At 39.1% G+C, this 26,424-nt stretch overlaps 1 protein-coding gene across 1 annotated transcript; it reads right to left on the bottom strand.

Annotated features, from left to right (window-relative positions):
* Positions 1 to 903: 903 nt before the first annotated feature.
* Positions 904 to 23,686, bottom strand: kl-2 (dynein heavy chain 2, axonemal kl-2). Its single transcript, XM_017619336.1, has 16 exons — positions 23,629 to 23,686; positions 22,832 to 23,542; positions 21,999 to 22,758; positions 19,733 to 20,822; positions 18,278 to 18,448; positions 17,686 to 18,196; positions 15,470 to 15,854; positions 14,906 to 15,349; positions 10,682 to 13,861; positions 9,366 to 9,564; positions 6,787 to 9,308; positions 4,365 to 5,725; positions 3,069 to 3,173; positions 2,075 to 3,017; positions 1,516 to 2,006; positions 904 to 1,451 (listed from the first exon to the last, which is right to left on the bottom strand). Exons 1-16 carry the CDS (start codon positions 23,657 to 23,659, stop codon positions 904 to 906), a joined length of 13,452 nt encoding a protein of 4,483 aa, XP_017474825.1. The 5' UTR covers positions 23,660 to 23,686.
* Between the last annotated feature and the right edge of the window lie 2,738 nt (positions 23,687 to 26,424).

Here is a 26,424-nt window from a genome sequence, read left to right as displayed (position 1 = left end):
GTCTGGCAACCGTATTGTTAGGCATTGTCGACTTTAATTCACGCCCACCCCCCATCTAAAATACTGTCGGACGCAGCACCCAAGTTATCAGAGATGCGTATTACCGCACGGACCAGATCAGATTCAATGCTAGGTCGGTTTTTTTTTGCTGAGCGCCTGTCTCGTTGTTTTTTTTTTAAGCGACCTACTCCCTGCAGGCACTGTGGAAAATCTCCGAGTTATTTCTGCCTTGAAACAGCTCGCGAAAACCAATTGTATTACGAAGGCAGACCTAAAACTGTAGCATATTATTAGGGTGTGTGAAAATATTCAATTCTGAAGATGTCCTTCGCATGCGGTATGGATCATGGCAGGGCTTAGTGGGAGCGAAAGCTTTTCAGAACAATGTGACGTTTTTCTTCAACGACTTTATTTTTTGACACATTATCTAATAACTTGGAAAATTTTATTATTTTTCCTTAACAGGTGGAGTTGAAAATTCTTCACTTTTGCGCTAAATTAAATAGAAAATGGCACTAACCAATTTTTAACAGCGACTCAAAATATTCGCGCGAACGATTTTCTGGCGTACCAAAAAAGTCAACATCGTTTAATTCAATTAATTGCTGTCGCATTTTGGTTCGTGTGCTCGATAATTACTTGCAATTATATGTAATTACATAATTACAGTTGCCGTTGTGAAGCGGCTGCGCTTTGTGCAGGCATGTGCGACGCGTGTTAGCCGCTTAGCGCGTCTATAGATAGTAAGGAAATGGCATTTGATTTAAAGTTCAAAAAATGCTGCATTTATTTGCGATAAAAACGGAAATAAATAATTTCAAAAAAATGCCATAAAATCAAGAAAAGTCCAAAACAAAACAATTAACAGTAAGGCAGCAAAGGCATTGCATAAAGCATTGCCAGTTAGACGCTCAAACTGAGCAACAAAGCAGTGCCGCGCTTAATCCAATAGTCCGATTTCTCAAGCCCCGACTTCAAGTCCACTGGGATGATAAAGGAACCGGCACGTTGCGGATAATAATAAGCAGGGCACTGGTATACACCACGAGTCTTCTTCTTCAAATTCTCTACCGGCTTGAAGTGTATAACAGGCATTGGACAAATCAGCTCCATGGGCAGTGGATCTTGCAGGCATTGCATCTTGCGCAGCCAACCGGCACCCTCCAAATACAAATTACGCACATAGACGCCGCCACCTTCCCGCACAATGCGCGCCGCAGCCGCATCCTCCTCGATGAAGACATAAAAGTCCCATGACAATTCGTCGATGGGAGTGCGGGTGGCGCGTGCCGATGTCTGCAGCACGGCAGTGAGAAAGCCAGTGGGAAAAGTGTATGCGGCCAACCAAAAGAGCAGCGGCGGTTTCAGTGTCTTGGCCCATTGCGCGAAATGTTCTATACGTAGAATTAGATCACGCGACCACGAAGCGAGTGGTTTGAGGGAAGGATAAGCTGGCAGCGTTCCGGAAATATAAATTTTAGAAGCCAAAAGCAAAAAAGATTAGACAGAACTCACCTTGAAGCCACACCACAGGCACGCGACCTTCATAAACTGACTGATAGATATCCTCTAATTCGGTGCTCATCACGACTAGGCCCTTTATGCCACGCTGTAAATCTCGCATGTGTATTTTCATTCTCCTCAACAAATAGTTATAGCGCTCAATCTCCTGCAGCAGCACTACCTCGAGTGGCGAACGGTTAATGCCGATTAATTTGGCGGTCTGCTCGTAGTTGATTTCGTCCGGTATGCTGGCGTGTATGTCCTTAGCCAAGCGTAGGACCTTAGTCTCCATACTCTCACCCACCGCAGCGGTGGTTTGCACCTGCATTGACATGAGCGTCTCGAAGAGCAAACGAGTTTCGCCGATCAGTGAAGCAATATCGGCATTGGGATGTTGGCCAAATGCTTCCGGTTTGTCAAAGTTTGGAAATTGTTGGATTTGATCAATGTAAGACTGCAGATCGCCATCCACAGGTATGAAGTAATTCAGCAGCGACGAGAGGCTGTAAATGGATGTAAGGCATGGCATGTCTATATTTGTACAGCGACGAAAACCCCCATTTAAACTTACCGGAATTTTTGGGTGGTCAAAGCCGCATCACAGTAAAACTGATTAATGTACGTCGTTAGTAGACGACGATCCCAATCATCGGTCACGTGCCCACCATAATTGATGCCGGCAATGAGATATTTCAATGCACCCCAAGGTGTCTCCTCATATTCGTTCAAATACAAAGACAGCAATACATCTGAGACCTCAAAGTCAGAGTCATTGAAACTGTAAATAACATTCCAACCGAGCTGTAAAAATTTCTTGCGCTCCAACAGCACCGTATGGAAGAAGCAAAGCGCGAATAGTAGCTTCTTGTACTTGCCCGTTTCGTCAATCGTCTCGAAGTTTTGCTCATCAATATTATTGTACAGGCGACGCATATTGGCCTTTATGCCACGCGGTGGTTCGGTGGTCATTTTAATGCTTGTCTGTAGTATGGAAATCGGAAATTCGGGATGTGGACTCGAACTCAACCATAGTCGGAAGCGCTTGTGTAGCTGCATCGTCTGCATGGTAGCAATAATCTTGTCCAATGTGGGCATCCAACTCAAGGACAGATGACAGTTGGCCAGAAATACCCAGTTGCCATCGTGTACACCATCCATGATCATTTTCGTAGCGACTGGCGCCTGACCTTGACCCAAACTGAGTGAGAACATGCGTGAAGCCATTTTGCATTGTTCGGCAAGCGTCAGGAGCGATTGTGTTGGATCTACGCCAGGCGAAAGCACAAAGATGAGCGGCGTTTGAGGCATAGACTCGTCGAAAACGGCCTTCAAATCCAAAACGGGTGGCTCAACAAAACGCGGCCCAAGTGTATTGATAATAAATTGCGTGAGGCAGAAGGAGATGCGATCGGGACGTAAGCAACGTACGACGCAAATCTTTTGGAAATCCGTTAATTTGTCATTCCACTCGCCAACCAGATCTTCGGTCTCCGGCGAAGTTGTTGCGTACCACACTAAGTATTAAAGATGGTTAATTGCCATTTAGAAATCAGTTAAGAGCTTACTCTGCCACGCTTTTGAACTCTGCTCAAACGAATCGATAATGCCATGGAAGCCTGGAAGTTTGTCTAGTTCAGTTATGTTATCCCAAGCTTGCTCGCTGATCCAGACTGCAAGTAAAAATGTTACTCTACTCTTACAACTTTTTCAAATAATAAAAACTCCGAAAACAGAGAAAATTGAATTAAAAAACGAACATGTTTTTTTGTAAAAAGTAAAAATGTACATACATATGAAATAAGTTTCAAAATGAAATGATTATTAAAAAATTTTCCCAAACACTAAATGAAATTTAATGTTTCATATTTTTTTAAATAATATAGTAAAAATAAAAAAAAATTAAATTAAAAAAGTTAAAATAATAAAGTAACTTGCTAAAAATTAAATGAAATTAAAATCACCATTTTTTTAACAATAAAATTTCAAAACTAAAAGAAAATTTAACTAAAAAAAGAAAAAAAAATGTATCAAAATAAAAAATTTTGTATCCAAAAATTAAATGAAATAAAAAATATTTTACTTTTAAAACTATAAATTTTAAAAATTATAATAAAATTCAATTGAAACAGAAAACAAGTTCTAAAAAAAGTAAATTGAATGCAATTAAAAAAAAAATTAGAATTTCTAAAAATTAAAACAAAATGGAATTATAAATGAAAATGAGTTTCTGAAAATTAAATGAAATAAAAAATATGGTTCTTTTGAAAACAATGAAATTTAAAACATAAGCAAAAAAACGTACTAAAAAATATGAAAATATTGTTGCTATAAATTAAGGGTTTTAGGAATTATGTTTCGTTTTAAAGCAATAGCATTTAAAAATTAAAAGAAATTCCTAGAAATTAAATTAGAAAAAATATTTAATAATAAAAAATTTATTGAAAGGAAAGAAAAATTGTATTCAAAAAATAAAACAACTTCCCTAAAAATTAAGTGAAACCAAGAAAAAATATTTTGTATTTTAAACAATAATATCTAAAAGTTGAAGGAAAAATTCGCTGCTCGAGGATTCGATCTCGGATCTCTGGAATGAATCGCTTGTGCTTTGTTTAACTCGCTTTTGGGACTGTTGGAGCAGAGAGAGCAAAATTAAATACAAGAGCTTTCTATCAAAAGAACTTTTCACCATAAAAGTGGGAAGGGAGCTTTTTTTTGTAAGACTTTCGTGCCAGAACAAACAAAATCCTTCAAACTAACTTGCCTACTGTATTTCAATTTACTTACAAAAGACTTTGAACTATCTTAGCCAGAATTTCCCTTTTACTTCGTATTTGGTAGATAGTCTGTGCCGATCTACTCACCTGGACTTGGATTGGGCGCCTGATTCTGTTTGTCCAGTACAATGCCACCCTTTAGAATAAAATCATATTCCGCCTCCACCAGTTTTCCGGCGCATTGTAAAATTTTCGCCGTCATGTGTATGGAGAAGAGCAGCTTGTGCATTTCGAATAGGCCTCGACAGGTATTCTTATATACAGAATATGTGTGATAATCGTTTATATTTTGTATGCGCTCGAATAAGATTTGATGTTTCGGACTACGCTCGATTGATTGCACGAAGAGTAAAATATAGGCGGCAAGCGAAAACTCATACATCGGATCGATTTTCGACATATCCATTAGCACGAAGAAGAGTATGGCTGCGCGTTCGGCCGCCGGTTGATATTCCTGGCGAGCAGCATCGATCTCGATCTCGGTCACTTCGGCGGTGGCCAACGATTCTTTCACCAAAACCGAAGTCTGGCGTGACTTTTGTAACGTAGCGAAAAGTTCATCATCTTCCAGCAGTGAGCCGCGACTTTCATTTAGCAAACGCAAGATGTCGTTGTCCAATTCGATGAGCGTGCGTTTGTTGCGCGCAATCGTCAAGACCAACTCATCTTTTTGCTCCTCCAAAGCGGGTTTCTCTTTGCGCACAATTATGCCCAAGAGTTGTGCCTGCAAGCCGTCTTGCTTGACAGCGAAATTAACGATGGTCGTTTTCGATGAAATTTCCGGTGGATAGTGGGGATTGGTTATTTTTGTGGTTATGTAGAGTTTGAAGGCATCATTGTAGGTTATGTATTTGTCATTGAACTTGATTAGCTTTTGGCCTCCTTGTATGGTAAAGCTTTTGCGCAAAATCGGATTAATGGCTTGATCCAGGTACTCGCTAACATTTTGTAGTAGCACTGGATTACCGGCGGACATCGCGCGCTCCAGCGAGCGTATATAATCATTTTGAGAGAAATCGATTACCTTCAAATCGTTATTGGCCTCGTAGTTTTTAATCCAAGTATTCGCTTGTGATTGCGGATCGATGATGAGTGGCCAACGTTGGCCGCGCATAACAATTACACCATTTTCGGTGCTAAAGTCATCGGCAGGCAGACCCTGAATATTCCATTCGCGTATGGTTACGGCATCGCTGAGGAAAAGTGTTATTTTCATTTCGTCTGTGTAGGGAATTTGATTCGATGCTATCAATGCGATCCATTGCTCGATGAGTGACTCGCGGTACTTGGTGTCGAAGGGGCCAAGGTAGGATGTGAATGCGGTGGCTAGTAGGCAATCGCCAGGCAACTTTTCGAACGATAAATCCAAGGCAGCCACAGTCTCAATCCAACGTTCTCGTTCACCAGACAAGGATTCGACCAGGATAATTGCGCGCTCGAGTTGTTTTCTGTGAGAAATAGGGTTAGAGTTGGGGAACTATGCTGAAAACCATTGCAGAAGTAAAGGCAGTGTTTTACTAATCAGCCTTGCTGATCAGTAACAATTTATTAACTATGTATTGAAAAGAAAAGACGTGAGAATCAGGTAATCATGAAATTTGGTGTCCAAACTTCTATGTACGGCTTGTCAAACCATTAGATTATTCAGTCTCATACATAAATTACTAAAGTTAGAATTTGAACATTAACTTCATTCCATTTTACACATTGTGCCGGGACCAGCACGACTTTTTCATAACCACATCGGCAGTAGTTCAAGACTATTTCAAGATTATTTCATGTCAAGTTACGAACTAACCCGAAAATCCCTCGAAACAGTCTTAAAATTGTACTGATTTTTTTTTGAAAAGGTCGTAAACTTGTGCCGAAGAGATCTCGAACAAACCTTGAGAGGGTCCCGAAATAGCCATTTGCTAGTCTCAAAATTATTCCGAATTAGCCCCAAATGATCTCGATGTAGTCTCGAAATATGGCTGAAATAGTCGTGAAATATCTCGAAATTGTCCTGAAATAGTTCTGAACCAGTTCCGAAATGGTCCTGAACTAGACCCGAATTGAACCCGAACTAGGCCTGAACTAGTCTAAAATTCCCCAGAACAAAGCCCGAAATATTACTGAAATAACTACGAAATGGTCTAGAATTAGTCCTTAACAGTTCCCGAAACTCCCGATCTCGAAATGATCCCGCAATAGTCGCGAAGTGGCCCTGAAATAGTTCTGGACAGGCCCGAACTAGTCCTAAAATAGTTCTGAGCTACAGTTACAAATTTTCTGCTGGGCTACCGCAAACAAAAATATCACGATTCTGAAGACCCTATTATAACTACTTTGGACTAACATATTTAGCCCTTAACAGCTCTGAGAAGCGCCACTATTTTGTCAGCAATTGCCCACTTCTTCTTAGTACTAGCTTGCCCTACTTATATTTTTATTACTTATAAATTCTAGGTATTCAGCAACTTTTTTCAAATCACTGAAAATTCCCACGCGTTACCCCCCCAAAACTTACCTCAACTTTTCTTCTTTAATTCGCAGTTCATTAAGCATTTCTGTCTTCTCATTTAATTGCCGATATAGTTCGGTAATTGCAGCATTAAGTTCTGCTAACTTTTTCATAGCAGCCGCTAACATGGCTTGCTTCTCGGCCAGCGAGCGCGTGGCATTGTCTAACTTCTCCTGCTTGGGCGCCACGATGCGATACACTTTGGCATAATTCTCAATGGCCATAATCCATTGCATAAGTGATTTACAAGCCACCGATACTATTGCGACCTTTTCTGGTTCGAGTTCCGGATTTTTCGTATACAAGCTAATGCGTTTTAGCGTTTTATCAGTGACATGATCACGATCAAAATTCTTCAAATCATTCAAAAAGTTTACATCACCGAGCACCTTCTTCGCATTCTCCCATGTGGGCTCCTTGCCCAATATAATCAGTACGGCTTCCATAACCTTCTCAATTTTCATTGGCGGCCGTCCGTAAGACTTCACCTCAGCCACATCTTTTTTGCTTAAAGCATCTAAGGCTTTGATAGCCGCATCTATCATTGGTAGAACAACGTCCAAGTCGGCTTGCGCTGTTGCGGCCAATTCTAGACAAATAACTTCCTCTTGGCGTATAACTATCGCCTCCGCGTCAACTTTTTCTTTCTGTTCTGTAGCCTCCGCCTTTTGTATCTCAATGATTGCAATGAATTCTTCGCATTCCTTAGCTAAGACTTTCACTTGCTCCGAGCTGACTTTGAGTTCTTCCGACATTACTGAGACTTTCTCTTGTGTCTCTTGAATTTTTGAGAGTCCATTTCTTAGCTTGTTTGCGCTGGAAGATACCTCGTAGCGTTTACTTTCGAGTAACGCCTTAAATCCGCTAACCAACTCTAAATAGTTGGGCGATGTGACGTAATTGTGCCGCTTCACTTCGGCCAACATTCGCACAGACATTTCGGCTACGCTCGAGTGAATCACGGAAAAGACATAGGCCACAGCTTTTTGTAACCTCTCTTCCGAGGTGATAACCAAGCTGTCTCTATGTTTCTCATCCTCTTTGCCGGGAACCGGTACATTTATCGGGAAGCCGAGTAAAAACTTTTGCGCTACCTCCAAAAGTGCTTCCTGTGGCCATAGACGAAACCAGTTCGGCGAGGTGTTGTTGATTAAGGCTGGGTACTGTCGTATATAGCTGCGAAACTCCTCGCCAATGGGACTCATCGCTAGTACAATGTGCATATTCTCACGCACGTTTTGCATAAAGAAATTATATAGTGCTTCGGTGGTAAACTGCACGCCTGCCCTCTTTGCTGGACGTTCCAGTTCCGTTTTCAAATCTTCGAACTCCTCCGCCTTGAAAAGGTTCGCTTCACCGGTGCTCAGCATGTTGTTTAGTATTTCAAGGAATGCAGTTTCGGCAATTTGTTCGTTGCTGAAAAGAAACACGGTGCCACGTTGCTTGATGCCGGTGATCTTGTAGAGATTTTTCAGATCCTCTTTGAATTCATTCGTTTTGTACTTCTTTGTAACCTCTATTGTAAATGTGCCAAATTCGCAAATAAAAGCTGCCAAACGCACGAGTGACTGCCGCCCCGAACCGCCGATACCAATGTTCAACACGTGTCCGCGCGGTTGTGAGATGACACGCACGGCGCGCGTCACATGCTCGATAGCCTCCTTAAAGAATACCAGATTCATGCGCGCCATGCCCGGGAAGTTATTGTATTCCTCCATTTGGCGATTGATATACTTTCGTAAATCGTCGAAAACCAAATCTTCATAGTGACCTTGATTGCTCATAAAGTCGCCAAATATGGGTACGATTTTGTTGGGGCACAAACCGTGGAATGTGACCTCCATATACTTGCCTAGTATGTTGTTCACCTCATTCATAAACCAGCCCTGATCCAAATCGTCGACCAAACGATCGCTGAATACACGAAACACTTCGTGCACCCACAAACGTAAGAACATAGCGCGCTTCGTCTGCGCTTCGTGATGACCGCGCAGCAGTCCCTGAAATATTTTCGATATGTCGCGCAAGTTGAACAAATAATGCGACTTGGCTGGCGTGGGCAGCATACGTGCAACCACAGCATTATATAGATCAATTGTGCTGGTTGTGATTTTCAGAGCAATCTCGCGTATATCATTGGCGAAGGGTATTAACTTTTGCTGAAGCATGCTGCCGAAAATGCGCATGATTGTCGCCTCGTTGGGGAATGTCATATTGATGACGACGAAACGACTTTGTGTGCGTGGCGATATCTCCTGGCGTCCGCCACCCGGGGGACCCATGGCTACCATTAGCAGCGTATTCTGTACATAGATCTTCTGTTGATTCCGACGACTAAACCAATATTTGTAATCTATCCACTGTCGGATAAGTTCCAATGGCGGCTGCGATCCGTAGGTGTCTTTGGCAGGCATATTGAAGTCGTCCATGAAGCAAATCATACGCTTGCCGCCGATTGGGACGTAAATGGTTTTAGTGCGTTTTTCGGTGCGATTCTCAATGGATTCTTGCAAACCGGCGGCTGTGGTCTGTAAATAAGTGAATTTTTTAGGATATTTTGGGTGGTGTCGGTTCGAGAAATTTACCTGCGCCGAGATATTGATGGAGAGCACTGTATACTTATTTTTATCACACGAGTCCATTACACTGACTGCGGTAGATGTCTTGCCTGTGCCCACATTGCCCACTAGCATGACTGGGTGTTCTTCTTGCAACAGTTTAGAGACAAGATATTCATAGCGCACAGTGTCCACAGTGGGCACAATGATTTTATAGAAGGGAAGACTGCGGGAGAAAAATAAGACGTCTTATGATTCTGAATAAAATTTGTTAAAGCGTAGGTTGAAGGATTTCCCCTGTTGTCATGGTCAAGAACAGAACAATGTTCTTCTCGTCTCGTACAGAGATTTAGGTATAGTTTAGGTTAGGTAAAAAAAATCGTCCGGCGTACCAGGCTAACAAATTCTTACGTATTTCATGCCGCTGAATTGGAATCTGAGTCACAATTTGAAAGTGGGTTCTTTTTGAATACGAATACGGCAAGAACCAGAAAACGGAATATAAAAATTGAAACACTGATCTAAAGCAGTGACGATCAAAAAATATTTTTACCTAGTCCGTGTCCAAATAAAATCTTTAGGACGCTTTAAAAAGCTTTTCATTGCGAAATGTGTTTTGGGTCCCAAGTGATTTTGAGTAGCTATGCCCAGAAAGCTTTTAACGTAAGCCATAGATCAGAACGAGCTTTTACTCTGTCCACTTAGTACATTAGGGTGGTCCAAAAATACATGAAATAAAAATACGAAAAACTGTTTTTCCCCATATAAAATACACGGAAAACGTAATGCGACTGAGGAATTTCTAATTTAAAAAAAAAATAAATACGGGAATTTTTTTGCCATTTAAAAAAATCCTAACTTATTACTTTTTTTGGACCAGCCCAATGCACATACATATATCCAAAGTGTATAGAAAGCATACAAAAGAAAGTGTGGGAAAGGCGGTGCTCAGCTAGAGCAGTGATGGTCAAAACAGCCCCGCGGGGGGGAACACTTCAAAGCTATTTGTAGATTTTATGGATGAACGCGTCCAAAGTAAAAGCTCTCTATGAACATCGCTGATCTAGAGTCAGAAGTAGTGGCGATCATAGAGAACTTTTGCTCTGTGCACGACCATATAAAATCTATAAAAAGCTTTAATAAGCTTCTCCCGCGAGATTTGTTTGTGGAGTGACTGCTCTAAAGCAGCGATGGGCAGAGAAAGGCCTTACTCTGTTCGCGGCTATACAAAATCTATAGAAATCTTTAAAAAGCTGCTCTCCCGGCATGTGTTTTCGTCCTGATTGTTTCAAAGCAGCGTAAAAGCTCTATCTGACCCTCTCCGCTCAAAACTCTAAACTCACTTTTCATCATATTTCCAAGCATCTGAAAGCTTGCTCTCCCACGGCATAAGCGTTCTATGTTCTGGATCGACATAATAATCATAAACGGTATCCTTGATGGGGAAGGAACTGTCTATTTCTCTTATGAAGAAATCTATGCGGAGGCGACTATCTTCATCTACAGTTGCGCACACAGACCAAATGAGCGAGAATAGGTACCACAATTTACTCATTGTCTCCAGCAGTTCAGCATTACCAGATACAATACCATTTTGTTTTGTGGAAAAAGCTTCCAACAATTTGCACATTGACATAACCACATTCAATTGATTTGTCTTAACTATTTCCTTGCAATGAACTCGTTTGAACTCCAATACCCTATCCAGATAGTAGTCAAAATATTCGCGTAGAAAATTCACATGTTCTGGAAGTTTTTGCCGAGCCAACCATGAATTCACGTACGGACGCCAACCCCAGTCATTGTAATCATTGTACACCATGCCACAGCGTGATACCGTTGCCGGTGAGGCCACCGCCAGATCGGCTACTTCGAATAGCAGCGATACTTGTGCTGGCATAGTTATACGTTCGCTATTCACTAATGTCAGAATTTTGTTGTCATCCATAACAGAGTTCATGTTCTCAATCCACACCGCATCGACGGGCCCATCGAATAGCAGCCACTTCTGCGTGGGATCTTCATCGGCGCATATAACACGCATAATTGCACTGAGTACACCGTCCAACCATTCGCCGGTCGCCAAATTGTATTCGCCATAAAGCTCGGCTAAATTGAGCGCCTTTGGATTGACTGGATGCACAATGACTGCCTCCCAGCCTAGATGTTTGTTGGCGTTCATACGCCCAAAGGCGCCTTGCAGACATTTCCAAGTCACCGACTTAGCGGTGCCCGTACTACCGATAATCATCGTAGAATGGCGTGAATTCTTCGTCTCATACAGCTCTATGATCTTTTTAATGGCGATTGGTATGAGCTGTAGACCATTGCTGCGTAGTTCATCCTCAATTGCGATCTTGAAATCGCTGTAGTCAATAATAGGTAATGTAACGCCTGGAAAGATGTCGGACATAATGCCATTGAAAAGTGGTAGATCGTTGGCTGTCAGCCGCGCCACATTCATATCGCGCATAGCCAAGTAAACGATTTCTTCTTCGTTGGTGTTTGGTAGTTGGCGTCGCTTGCGCCCAGCATAACGCAGCAATGCGACCATGGAGCGTAGGCCGAAATCATAGTGATACTGCTTAGACAGCTGCTGCTTGGCCAGTTCGTAGAGCGTAAAGACCTTGCGTGCCAAGCTGCGGGTGTTCGTGAAGCCATCGGAGAAGAGCAAGTTCTCGGCTATGATTGCGTTGTCCGGCACCATCATGGCGATCGGCCGGAACATAGATTTGAGGTTATCGGGCAGTTCTGTGCGTCCAGCATAGCCAGGATTCATTGTGATGAAGAGTCCGACGGTGTGTTTTAGTTTGATTACGCTGCCCTCGAAGTTGAACTCGGTGAGTTTGGCGGAAAGTGCCGACATGATGGAGAGAATTTGTTGCGCTACGACGGACAACACTTCGATATTGATGCGATTGAACTCATCGAAGCAGCCCCAAGCGCCAGTTTGCGCTAAGCCAGAAAAGTTCTTGCCAATGCTCTTGTAGTCCAAACCCTCAGAGCAATTCGTGACAATGACCCAGATACCCAAAGCTTTACCCAAGTCTTTAACTGTCTCAGTTTTGCCAGTGCCAGCTGGCCCTTTGGGACTGCCACCGCGATGTAAATGTAGTGCCGTTGTTAGCGTTATATAGCAACGATCTGTGAGCGGCGTGATCACAAGACGACCCGAGTTGCCGGTGTACTCGTAAGCATACCAATGCTCGGTGTTAGTTTGACGTATGACGCAGAGTTCAGACTCGCGATGCCAATAGAAACGCAGCTGCGAAAACCATTCGAAATGGCTGATGTCTTTGCAATTAACCTTGTACATGCGTTCGATGACATCACGTCCGTGAATTTCAATGGTGATAAGGGTATTCACCTTGAGGCGCATGGTTTTCGGCAGGTCCTTGCGACTCAGTTCCGAAAGTTTAGCCAAAACCTTATTCTGTTTACGCTTCAGTTTGCGCAGTGGTTTCTTCTGATCAACCATCTTGCAATGGATAAGACTGCGCGTGCATTCGGTCGTCCATTGAATTTGACAAGTGGTGAGCAGCATTTGGCCTGGCCATAACGACATCCACTGCTCGCGGTTGCCAATTAGTTTCTTGAGCGAGGCACGAGTTTGCTTGAGTTTCTCTTTCATAACGCTCAACATGAAATCCTCTACGACATTTAGCCACTTCTCAGAGGGCCCTTCGATATACAGTACATTGAGAAATTCCACATATTCGCCATCGTCCGAGTACATGCCCATTGCCTGAAACCGACTCATACCTTTGCCAACACGTTTCAACTCTAATCTGTATAAATTATCGAAAAGCTTCTTCAGATGTGGCTGCACCAGATCCGGGCGTTTGGCATTGCCCAAGATCTCCAATAAATCATCGTTGGAGATGAAATAGAAACGTGGAAACAATTGGCGTTTAGACTCCAAATAGATTTCGAGCGCGCGTTGTATAACCTCGAGACGTTCGTCCATTTTATTGAAGCGCTCCAGCAGAAATGGTGGCTGGCGCAGATGTGTCGCACGCACAGCGTACTTAGCATTGTACATCTTGGCGCTAATCAAACGAAATTCATCAGTTAGGCTGGCAAAGCGTTTTGCCTCGTTCGGCAATTGTTTGCGTATATCTTCGCCAGCGAAAATATTCTCCAAATATAACCATTGGCGTTGCACATTCAAAGCCGTTTCCAGCGTTTCGGCGACATACGAGAGAGTCTTCTCCCAGTAGTCGACAACCTCGATGAAAGGCTCCACAAAACGTGTCGACTTCATTGCTGATATTTGAACCATATGTTCCTCGAGCAACTGCATGCAATCGTCCACATTCTTTATGCGGTATATGCCATCTCTGTAGAAGGCCATTTCGAAAGTTTGCTTGTGCCAAATACTTGCAATATTCTTAATGCCGTTTTCGATTTGAAGTTCCATTGTGGCGGCGTTTGAGATATCTTGGATCTCTTCGGAGTAAGCTTGAAAGTCCAAGTTGATAATAAGTTCGAGTTTAAACTTTTTGGAATCCTCGTCGAAATCCCTAAATTGGAAGAATTGAGCTATAAAAACAGATTCTGGGGGATAAGAGTTCGAATGCAAATAGTATTGAAGGGATTTAAGTGGTATTTGAGTGTGCAGAGCGATGAATGAGCGGCTGAGAGAGTGACTCCAACTAGCATATTATCTATGACTTTTTTAATAACTACTGTAAATGATATTGTAGGTCTCTACCTACAACTATTTTTCTAATATTTTTTTCCGAGAAGGTTTAGGCATCTGCGTGTTTTTTTAAATTTAGAAATTTAGGACTGATCTGATGCTAAATATGGCGTTTAATGTATCAAAACTCAAGAGGAATATGCGCATTTTTTGTTTGTTTGGAAAAGGGTTCCGTTATTTCTGCCATATTCTACTTAGAAAGCTACATATTTAAGGGAAACTAAATCTTGAAGATACATAGAATATGTTTCTCAGATTGTATCGGGTTCTATAATTCAATTGACTGTTCCAAGAAACACTTCAAGTGTGTTGGTGTTGGTTGATTTTTCCGACAGGGTGGTAAGATGATTTATTTTGGAACGAATTTCCGTCATCCCTTGTCAAGTTGGGTTTGCAGACAAACCGGTTTCGGCGTTGTGCCATCTTCAGTGTCATTTTTCGTTCTGGGAGATGCTCTTCATACTGAAACGGCTAATAGCTACTATATACTTTTGTACATATGTATATCGCTACCTTAATATTGAAAAGTCCTATCTTACATTTTTGTCTCTTTGCAGATTAAGTACAGGCAGACGGACCTGGTTAAATCGACCCAACCAAACGTCCTGATAATTTTGGTATAATTTTTACATAGATCTATCTATGTATTCTTCTATTTAGTACTTACAAATATCGGACCAAATTTAGAATACCAATTCATGCACATGAAGGGTATTAAAACTAATTGTTCAACTACGTTAACTTCCTAGGTAGCCCCTTAACCTTTTTAAATCATTTCGCAAACGTAATGGTTTCCTATAAATCCCTATACACTCTCGCTTCTTCAATACGATCGCACTCTCAAAAAAACATTGTATATATTTACACGCCAACAGTTTCTCGTACAGCATCCCAGTGACGCTTTCGCATGCACGGATTCTTTAGCGCCGTTATCAAAGGTAGTGTACGCCGAAAGCTATCGACATTTTTGGTAGCCACCTGCAACATTTCCCATTGCCGATCCATGTAACGTTTATTTAAGGTACTGAATTCCTTATATAGATTAATAGCAGTATCCTCCATCACATCAATATTTGTTTCCCAAAAGTTGGCTTTACGCCACTCATCCCATGCCGTTTGCCATTCGAGTATGAGCTCCCAAATACTTTTCACAGTTTGTAATTCATTTTCCAATTTTTTCAAATCCAAATTTTGCGGTTGATTGATATGAAATGTATCTAAATCATCAATAAGACTCTTCTGAAAGTTGAAACAATCGTGTACTTTATTCTCAATAATTCTCATATATTTAAGTGCAATTTTGGGTTTGCTGTTTGGGAAAAGGAAAGAAGGAAGGAAGTTAAGAAAGGATACGAGAGGTAAGGCAAAACGAAATGTTAATGTAAGATGCATGTGTATGTGTGTATGCTAGTTAAGGTGCAAATTTTACGTTTGTGCCGAAGTCGGTAGTTTGACCAAAAAGTCGGCTAGAAACTCTTTCATGACGGTCTTGAATTTTTCAGCCTGCCGCAGCAATTTTTTCTTGAATTCTTCCCGTGTCATATCTAACATATCGCTAGAGTCCAATAGGATTTTCAAATACGCTTCCCACTCAGCATCTAAATTGTTGACAAGCTTGCGAGTCGCATCCGGTATTTCAACCAGATAATGATCCAACAACTTGAATAGGCTTAGTATGGCTGGAAATTCCTCTTGCTTGCGCGGTGCATCATTGAATAGAAATTCATAAAGTTCTGTGGCTTCACGTGCCTCTTTTAGATTACGTGGTACAATTTGAATGCGTTCGCCATTTTTGCGCATATAACGGTAGACACCTTGAAAGAGAAGAGAAGAGTTTAAAGGAAGTGTTTTATAGATAGTTTAGACTTGACTTTTTAATGAAATGCGTGAAACAGATTTTCGCTGTGTCGCTAACACTTGCTAACACACCACAATCCTCGAGACTAGCAGGTCAATTCTGGCTAAGATAGAAAAAAGTCTTTCGAAAGACAAATGAAAGACAGATTGCAAGATAGTTCGAAAGACTTATTATTCTAGGACAAAAGTCTTGGAGAAGAAGCTCTCCCTCCCATTCACCCCTTGTGGTGAAAAGCTTTTTCTAGAGAAAGTATATTATTTAGCTCGCGTCGGTATTTTTCTTTTTTTATTTAATTTTTACCTTTAAAATTTTAATTATAACTTTTATTTTTTATTTTTAGATTTATTATTATTTATTTTATTTTAAATTTATTTAATTTTTATAAAGTTGTTTTATGTATTTTTTCTTTCTCAATTTAATTTTCTTTTAATGTCTAGATGTTATTGTTTAAAAATTTATATTTTTTAAATTTCATTTACATTTTAGGAACTTGTTTCAATTTTTATTTGTTTTTTTTTATTTTTAGATTTTATTTAAAATATTTTTTTCTCATTTGACTTTTAGCTTATTTTATTAATTTAACTTGTTTTCGTTCGTTTTAGCATTTATTTTTATTTTTTAAGAAAAACATATTTTTTATTTCATTTAATTTTAAATGTTCTTTATTTCTATATTTTGACTTTGCTTTTTTGACTTTTGTTATTTAATTGTCTTTTATTTTTTAGATACGATTTAAAAAAAAAAACATTTTTTTTTAATATTTAATTTTAAAGTCACAATTTCTTCTTTTTTGATTTAATGTTTCCTTTTTCTAATTTAATGTTTAGATTTTATTGTTTTAAGAGAAACAAATTGTTTTAATTACTGATTTATTTTAAGTTTTTTCTTTTATTAATTTAATTTTCTTTTAATATTTAGATTTCATTGTTTTAAAATGAAAAGCATATATTTTTTAATTTGGTTTTTAAAGTTTTTTGTATGTACTTTTTTATTTCTTAATTTAATTTTAAGATGCCGTCAATTCCATGTGAATAAATTGTTCCCAGAATTTGGGAAAAATTGTTTTTGTCTTGCTTTATAATTTTTGGGAATATTTATCCATGTAAAGTTCGCGACAGGGCCGAATATTTCTTTAAATTTCATTCAGTATTTAATAGCTTATTTTGCTTTTTGCTTTATTTGGTTAATTTTTTCTTGTTTTAAATTTAATTTTCTTTTGATTTTTAGATTTTATGGTTTAAAAAAGAAAATTATTATTATTTTTTGATTTCATTTAAATTTTAGAAACGCACTGTATTAATTTCTTCTTTTTATTTTATTTTAATTTAATTTTTTTTTGTTAATTTCACTTTCTTTTAATACATACATATATTTTTTTGTTTTAAATTGGAAAAATGTTTTTGTTTTATTTAATTTAACTTTTTTTTATTTATTTTTTTTTGAATGCCGGTTTAATACCAAAATTGATATTCTTCGGTCCTCAACCAGTTATAGCACACCTACTCACTTCGGCCATCGAAGCCAAGGCCAATAACTGTGTGGATATTTCGCTCCACAATGACTGGGGGACTCCAGTTGCCATAACTCTCAGAGGGTCTTGCAAGGTATTTATTTTATTGCATACAACTTGCGGGACTATTTATTGGACACTTTACATGGCATAAACACCTGGTTGTGATAGCCATACATGACAACCCCATTTCCCCTTCCAGCCTTTAAGACGATGAGACAGCAGAGTAATGTTTCTTCGTCTGCACCGCCTTTGTAAGGAGTTTACTTACACTTACCATTTATTTTGGTAGTTGCACGACGTAGCAATAACTTAATATTCAACATTTGCCATTTTTCGATATAGTCCATAATGGTGTTCTTAAGAAAGTTCTGATTCACCAGTATGAAGTACACATTTACAATGGAATCTTTTAGACCAATTTCATCCGCCAATAAGCTATAATTCTCTATACTCTGCTCGAAAATCTGCGCTCTTTGATCAGTTGCCAGTATGTTTTTCGTAAATTCTGCTTCCGTTTTCTCCCAAATATGACGATAAACACTCCAGCCCTTGAGAAACGTTTCGATCTCTTCCTCATTATATTTCACTTCATATTCCAGTGATGATTGAATTTCTTTAGCATCAGCGTCTTTGGCAAAAGTTGCAGAAAATAATGGCTGCTGATACGCTTTTGGTAGTTTAAGTTTAGTTGTTAGTCTAGGGAAAATCGCCAAACTTGTGCTAACACGTTCAAACATGCCAAAAAAGAGTTGAATGATTTCTTTCATAGGAGGTTTCAGTTGTATCTACAAATAAAATGGATGGATGAAAATATGGTAAGATAGTGTAAAGCTTGCATTGGCAGAATGTTTTTTTCTTTTACTTACCTTGCCGTCTACAATATCCGCCTCCAAAATGAGTATAGGCGAAGGAAGTATGTCACCTTCCGAACGTACCAGATTGTAAATATTCATTAGGGAGTTACGCGCACTGGTCATAAGTGCAGCGCTCAACATATTGTCAAATTGGGTGACATATTCGTACCACTCAGTTTCCATCTTAAAGGAAAAATTAATACATGAATGATTTAAAAAGAGATCAGAACCCCAAATCGCGGCACCCCAGATCGAAGGATTGCTCGGTTAAAATCGAATGGAATAAAACGACAGCTGTTTGCTCTAAAATATAATTTGGATCTAAAAAGCAAATTCTGTATTGAGTTTAAATGAAAAAAAGAGAAGGTAATAAGTGTCTAAAAACTAAATGAATATTAAAAAATATATTTTTTAACCAATAAAATCTGAAAATTGAAAGAAAATTAAATTTAAAAAAATGAAATCAATTAAAGCAAAGAAAAAATATAAAATAAGTAGCTAGAATTAATTGAAATGAATATTAAAAAATATGTTTTTTAAACAATAAAATCTGAAAATTGAAAGAAAGTTAAATTAAAAAAAATGAAATCAATTAAAGCAAAGAAAAAATATAAAATAAATAGCTAGAATTAATGGAAATGCCTTTTTAACATAACTTAATATAAAAGCTAAAAAAATCAAATTAGAATAAGCAAAAATTAATAAAATAAGTTTCTAAAACTTAAATGATTATTAGAAAAAAATATTTCTTTTCAAAACAACAAAATCTGAATTTTATTTAAAAGAAATAAGTGATATACTACAAGCTGCTGGAACTTGAATTAAATAAAAAAATTATATTTTTTTTTGTTAAAAAAAAATAAAATCTAAAAATGAAAAGAAAATCAAATTAAAAAAGAAAACGAAATTCAATTCAAAAAAGAAAAAATAATTAATGAATTTCTAAAAATGAAACTAAACTAATAAAAATATGCTATTTTTAATGTAAAAAAATCTAGATTTAAATTAAATAAAAAAAATGTTTGTTTTTAAATAATCCAATGAAAAAATGAAAAGAAAATTAAATTATTAAATTTAAAAAAAATGTATCACAAAAGAAACAAATAAAAAAAGTTCCGGAATATTAAATGAATTTAAAACATAGTATTTTTTCTTTTAAAACAACAAAATTTAAAAATTTAAACGAGAAAAATATAGGGTTTTAAAAATTAAATGCAATTAAAAAAAAAAATTTTCTTCAAAAAAGTTTTTCAACATAAAAATTGGCAAGGGAGCTTTTTAAAGTAAGACTTTCGTTCAAAAAAAAAAAAATAAATCGTTCGACTATCTTAGCCAGAATTGCCCTGTTAATCTGTAAATGAAATTTCGAGTCGAGTTTCTTCGATCACGATTGCCGCGATTCGGTCCCAAATTTCAGTACTGACTATTTCAACATACCAGAGAGCTAAACATTCAGGCACTACTAACCTCATCTAAAACCGGTTGAAATTCCGTGAACACCGCAAAAAGTACATCGACGATTGTGTCGTAGTAAGCCAAAATAGCGTTCGTCGCTTTGCGTGTGGCGGCCTGCAGTGCCAGCTCGAACACTGACAATTCCACAGCTCCACTTAAGATTATCTTAAGCAATGCTGTATCGCAGATTTTCTCACAAGTCTTGGCAATCTGACGATTAGCGCGCTTGTAAATATCCAATGAGTCCTGCAATTTCTTGGTGTGCTTTGCACAATCTGCTATATAGGCGTCGCTCAATTCGCCACTCCAAGTGAGCTTGAAGAGGCCAGGCGCAATTTTGCGATCACAAGCATGGATAAGAGCACGAAATAGATTACGCTCTTGTTCCGAGAGAGCAGCAAGTATACGATTGTAGTCTAAACAAACCGTTAGCACACTATTGTACACAAACTGTAACGTGCTATAGCGATCGTAAACCTTACGAATCAGCGCTGGTATTTGAAACCCAAGATTATCGAAATGACGCGCTTGCTCGCATATGCTCAGCAGTGTACGATCCATATTGCACTCGATTAGGCCACGTTTCACCTTACTGCGCACGATCAACGTACGCTCCAAGCGGCTCTCCAAAGTGTTGCTACTACAATTTTTCACCCATTCATCGAAAGCTTTTTTAATTTCTTTTGTGTAGTCCTTTTTGAGATGTTCAAACTTTTCGAGTACAATTTTCGCCTCCGGCACAATTGGCAACCAATCGGAGGTATTGAGTCGATCGCGTAGCCACTGTAGACGCTCAAGATTTATACGATAGCCAACGGCGCGAGAAACATAATACGGCATCCAAGACTCATGCAGCTTAACACGTTCCAATAACATTTTCGTGGTCTCTGACATTTCCTTGTCAAACATTAACCAGACGTCACTCACTTGACGGAGGTACGTTTTTCGTATGCTGGCGCGATAAGAGTAGAAGAGTGTTACGTTCAACACCTCGAGACCCTCCTCGATATTGCAGATGCGTTGAAAAACATTCGACATCAGCCGTTGAATGGTCTCTTCGAAACTTAGGACTGTGCGGCGATATTTCAGAACCTCTTCATACCTGCAACAAAAGTGAACAAATTTGAAGACATGGGGGTTTATTAAGGTTTTGGAGGGTTTTCTCGTTACTGCGGGCTATACACTAGCCAACCATTGAAGCATACAAACCATGATAAAGGCTTTACCAATCTAAAGGGGTTTAGATTGACGGAACAACAACCCTCTTAAGAAATCCTCGACAACCATTTGCACCACCAGGATGAAGGAGGTCGGGCAACAGCTGAGATTCCACGCCACCAAAATACCAATTATTCGGGTAACTTTTGATGCCGGCTCTCTTTTTCAGCGCACGCAACCGTAATTGCAAATAAAGTACAGAACCGGGGACTAGTAGGAAGCAGTGGATGAATCCCTAGGTCAGCCAAACTGCAGCACTTCGGACAACTGTCCGATGTCGCCTGAAGATCACCTTCATAACCACGCCCAGATGCGTCAAGTTAAAGGGCTCAACATTATGATCAGCAAGCAGTTCCCTATCGGTTGCTACATACGAGAACTCCCAAACAGCCACAGGCTCGGGCACGTCAAAAGACTTCTCTGCGAACTGAAGGATGAGGATCACAAGTATCTACGTCAATCATTGGACTCGGCACCGTGAACTTTGAATGTCGTCATCGGAGTTAAGTCCACTCCAATTTCAGAGGAGAGTTCCTGCTATCAAGAGAGACACTGGCTCAATTGCTGTCTGGGTACTGGAGTAGGTTGAACTCTTACTATCCAGGCTACACCCTGACGTACCTTATGTATGTCTAGCATGTGAAGTTTCCCTAAATGACAACAACCACCTCTTCACATGCCCACTCAACCGAACTCAATTAATCAACCCCTTTGAATAGGCACGTTTTCTGGGCCAACTGTTAGTCGAGCTTGACAACTATTGAGACTCTCGGCAGGTTTAAGTAGCCGCTACAACCACAACAACGACATAATAATGCCGACTAAAACATCTTGATATTTCATGTTGGTTGCCTAATGTGAAGTCAGCAGAGAAGTGCTGGACTTCAAGTTTAAGAAAAGTTAAGAGATAATCGTTTCTCCACACCAGTATTTTCAGGTTAACAGTTTAGATGACTCTTTGTATAACCCCGAGCTGGCTAGTTTCTTGCTCGCCCTCGGACCATTAGGCGATTTTATAAGCGTGAAGGTGTGTGAGCCTACATAAGTATTTCCTACTCACCACTCGTTTTTGTTGACGTTTAATATTAGCTCTTTGGAGTCATGTTCTAATGCTTCCACCAGTATCATAAATTGCTTCTCAACGCCTTCTGCTGTTCGCTCGAATTCCTCGCCATTAGTACCGCCAAAGGTAGGCTTTGGTATTGCCTCGGTTTCATCTAGACGTCCAAATACAATCATCGATTCACAAATGTCAATCAGATCATTGAGCCGCTCAATGAAAGCATCCACATGATTGAAAATCATTGCATTTTCCAAATCCCAACCGATTTTAGGCTCACGCGTGGCATGCTCTTTGGACATTATGTCATAGATGGCCTTGTATGAGAGACAGCAATCGATTGACATATTAGCCATACGTATGCCAAAACGCGAGTTGCCCTGTAACACCTTATAGACATTGACTTGGTCGAGGCAAAATTTTATAATCTGATTGCTGAGGTTACGAAATAGTCCGGTGATGAGTTCGCGACGTTGATAGTACTCGGAGTTCAACCATATGTAACGTATGATATTCACAATTCGTGGTATGAGTGCTGCTACTGCAGCAGGTGATTCGGCTTTGTCAATCAACGAGCACGGCTCGATGAGTAAGAATAGATATTTAATATTTGATTTGGCTTCTTCCATTTGATTGTGGCACTCTTGGATCAGTTCATCCACTTGCTTAATATAGACGGAATGAGAGTTGCGCAATACTTGTATGATCTGCTGTACGTCTTCGTGTTGCAGTTGTGTGTCTAATCCTTGGAGTACTTCGACTACGAAAAGCAAAGGATAGGGGAAAATTTGTAAATTTAATTTAAGTAGAAAATTTTTAAATCAGATACCCACATCTATACAGCCAGAATTCATACTCTTCTGTGGGCACCACGAAATCATGTTGGACCACAAGCGTCTTATCGTTCAAAAGCGTTCGTATTTGCGTTGTCCAGTAGACTACAATCGATTCGAGATTTTTGACAAATTCGCGATCGTGTTGCACATCTGGGCGTGAGATCTGCTTCACCACATATGGCACATACAAAACTGTCAGACCAGCCATCTTGTAATGCAAGCTAGTGAGATAGCAGAGAAATTTATCCATTGCTCGGCAGAAGCGACTCTTGATATTGTCATTCCAATCTTTGTAATTGCGAAATATAGGTTGATAGACATATTGCATAATCTTCAGCAGGCAGCCGTCGACATCCTCTTGAATGGTGCCAAAGTAAATTTCATCGTGAAAACCTTCAACAGTAAAGATCTGATTTGGCTTGCGTCCATAGTAACAAATATCGGCGACCGGCGCCAGCGGAAAGCCCAAACACACGCTAAGTATGTTGCGATCGTAGAAGATCGTCATCAGCGGATGATTCACTTCCATGAACCAACGTTTGATAGTATTGAGTGTTTGCTCATTCCAATCGCGATGATCTAAAGCGAACAGCATTGTCATGCGCTGCACGTACATGGTGAGCTTATTCAAATCATCTTCGGTATACTCCGGCACCGGTATGACGGGCGCGATGGGCAGCAAATCCTTCTTCTTTTTATCAGCAGCCTCTGCGGAACAGAAAGCGATTGCGTAATACATATGTATGTATGTATGCGAAAGAAATATAGGAGCCTTTAAAAGAATACCCACTCACCTTGTCCATCCATCGAAGAACTACTCGACATGCTGAACGCATCACCGGCGGCATCTTTGTCCACAGCATTTTCGGATGATTTGCCCTTCATGGACATTTTGCTGGTCAGCAGCTGCGTCTATTCGCTTTGGAAATTGTTTTTGAAATGTGAAAATTTTTGAAAACTATTTGGCAAATATGCAACAGTTTCCATGTAGTCAGGATTTTGTTGTCAGTGCGAGGTTTCTGTTGCTATTTTGAATACGAAAGGGGAATTTGTTTATTACGGTTGCTTGGCTGCGTTATTTGAGGTTGATTTGTTTGTAAACAATGTAGCGCAAAAAAGCACTTTAAGTTCGGTTTCTAATAGCAACCAACAGCTGATTATGTTTTTATTTTGTTTTCATATCCGAACACAATTTATAAAAAAAATTGTTTTGATCGCCGTTTTCATTTTTTTGTTTTCGGCTTCAAAACCATTTGAGTTACCTAGCAACGTTTTTCTATTTTTTGTGTTTGTAAACAAAAAATTTGTAAATAAACAATACAATTTTGTTGCCAATGGCAACCTCACAGCTGATTGTGTTTTTATTTGGATTTTAATACTGTGCTTTCTTTTATTTTCATTTCTTTTGGTTTCAAGGTGAAAAATTGTCTGAAAAGCTGCTTGCCAAAGCTGATTATTTTTTTTTAAGTAATATCGTAAGCATTTTACAAAGGCAGATATGGTCCGAAGAAAAAATGATCGTACAATTACATATATGTATATTAGGGCGGGTCAATTTGTTTGGGTGTTATTTTCGACTTTACGCGTATATCGCAAAAGCATTCCGCGTGTAATTCTAAGCAAAATTTCCGAAGAAACAATGGGTCTAATATCAATTTTTAGTTTGCCAAATTGCGCAGTTACATACGTTTATTAGCATTTTGTTGTAGTATCATAAAGAACTGCTTAATTTCTTTTTTTATAAAAACATGCTATAAGGGGTTTTTGGTAAGAGGTATCCATTTCTGCACTTACCTTTTTCTTAAAACTTCCATCAGTACTTCGGAACTTATTTTTGCAATTTGGCAAACTCCTAACTGATTTCAGGCCAAGTTTTTCTTAGGAAAATTTGCATAGAATTGTAGAATCCTCCTATACTATACGAACATAGTAAAAAAATTGACCCGCCCTAATGTTTTTTGCATATGATTCAAAAATTTATTTAAACAGTATTATTAAATTTTATTAATGAAATAGTTAGTATGAAAATTATGTGAATCGATTACAAATACAAATTTATATGCTAGAGTCTATGTATGTATGTGCATTAGGGTGGTCCAAAATAAATAAAGTCGGAGTTTTTATGCTCTCACTCCCTAAGATTGTTCAATACTAAAAAAAAAAATTATACTCCTGGTGTTTTATTTTGAAAACAAAAACTTTTAGAGGTAGCTAAAGCCCTCAAAGTTTCCATGTATTTTATATGGGAGAATTCGTATGAATGGCAAATCAATATTTTACGCTCGGAAAACTTTGTTTCTCTTCAGGAGACTACTAGTATTAGAAATGGTAAATGGAAGTCTCCTGAAGATAAGTAGAATTGTCTTAGAATACTTTTTTCCCCCACATAAAATATATGGACAACTTTGAGCGCTTTGAGCGAAAAAAAAACAGAGATATAATTTATCGTAATGCTGAGTTAAGCGGGTCTCACGCGGCAGCCCTTTGTCTGCTATTGGTGGTGATTTAGCTCCAATAACGATATTCACGCAGCGAGCATCACGCAAAGTGATGAGGGACTCTCTGTGGATGCCGTTAATGGTTTGTCGGCATGCTGTTGGGTCCAATGGCTTTGTCAGATGTCTTTGGATCCCATCAAAGTGCAGCCTTCTGCCAACCAAATTTTCTTTGCTTACACTTAGATTGTACCCCCCGACTGGGAGCATAGGAGCTTGTTGCGGCTATGTACTTTGTGGTCAGAGAAGGAGACTCAGCCAGACATGTATCCCTGATCACCGTTCACTTCGTGGGAGAAAGGGCTAAGCTGCAGGCAGTGAAGAAGCGCTAATGTTCGGAGAAATAGCCGTTTACCTTCACGCACAGGTAATCAATTCCATTTCCAGAGCCCAACATCGATCAATCGTCCGCACATGAGATCAGAAAACCTTATTTCGTAAGCTGGGGAGGCTTCGAGATGAGAAGTTAAATAATACCGGCGATAGGACACCACGCTGTGGGACCCCTTTCTTTATCATTTATGTCTTAGATGTTTTATCTCCAGAGGTTACTGTCGACTAATTGGATAAAACGCTGATCACCAGGGAACGGATTTTTAGGACCTAAAAACCTATAAAAAAGGCAAAATAAAATAACGAAATAGGCTGAAAAATGCAAAATAAAATATCGAAAAAGGCAGGAAAAGGCACTAGGTGTTGCAAAAAAGGCAAAACAAAATAGCGAAAAAGGCAGGAAAAGGCACTAGGTATTGCAAAAAAAGCAAAATAAGGCACTAAGAAGACAGAAAATACGAAGAACAATCAAAAAATACATTTATTTTAGAAATGTTTATATTACAAGTAAAAAGAGAAAAACTATGAACTAGTTTCATTATATGAAAAATTTGTACTTTGAATCTTTAACTATTTTATCCTTTCGGGTTTCTAACTCATAAAACTTTAATCTGTTGATCCATAAGATGCATTTTGAAGTTTTCTGACAGCATTTTCATTCGATTTTCGCGAAGAAAAGCCTTGAATGCACTAAATGTGCGCTCGACGGAAGTTGATACAAGCGGCGCCCAATTTAACTAAGGAACGTTTGAAATGTTCATA

The sequence above is a fragment of the Rhagoletis zephyria genome, unplaced genomic scaffold (genome assembly GCF_001687245.7).
Source record: "Rhagoletis zephyria isolate East Lansing unplaced genomic scaffold, Rhagoletis_zephyria_1.1 Rzeph_scaffold_01841, whole genome shotgun sequence".
Lineage (NCBI taxonomy): Eukaryota > Metazoa > Arthropoda > Insecta > Diptera > Tephritidae > Rhagoletis > Rhagoletis zephyria.
The sequence above is the reverse complement of the archived record's forward strand: the minus strand, read 5'-3'. Positions and strand labels throughout refer to the sequence as shown.

Coding starts and splice junctions, on each gene's coding strand:
- kl-2 (XM_017619336.1), bottom strand. CDS start 23,659: ATGTCGAGTAGTTCTTCGATGGATGGACAAG. Junction 22,759..22,831: donor TGAATTCTGGCTGTATAGAT/GTGGGTATCTGA, acceptor TGCTTTTCGTAG/TCGAAGTACTCCAAGGATTA. Junction 20,823..21,998: donor AACGTCAACAAAAACGAGTG/GTGAGTAGGAAA, acceptor CTTTTGTTGCAG/GTATGAAGAGGTTCTGAAAT.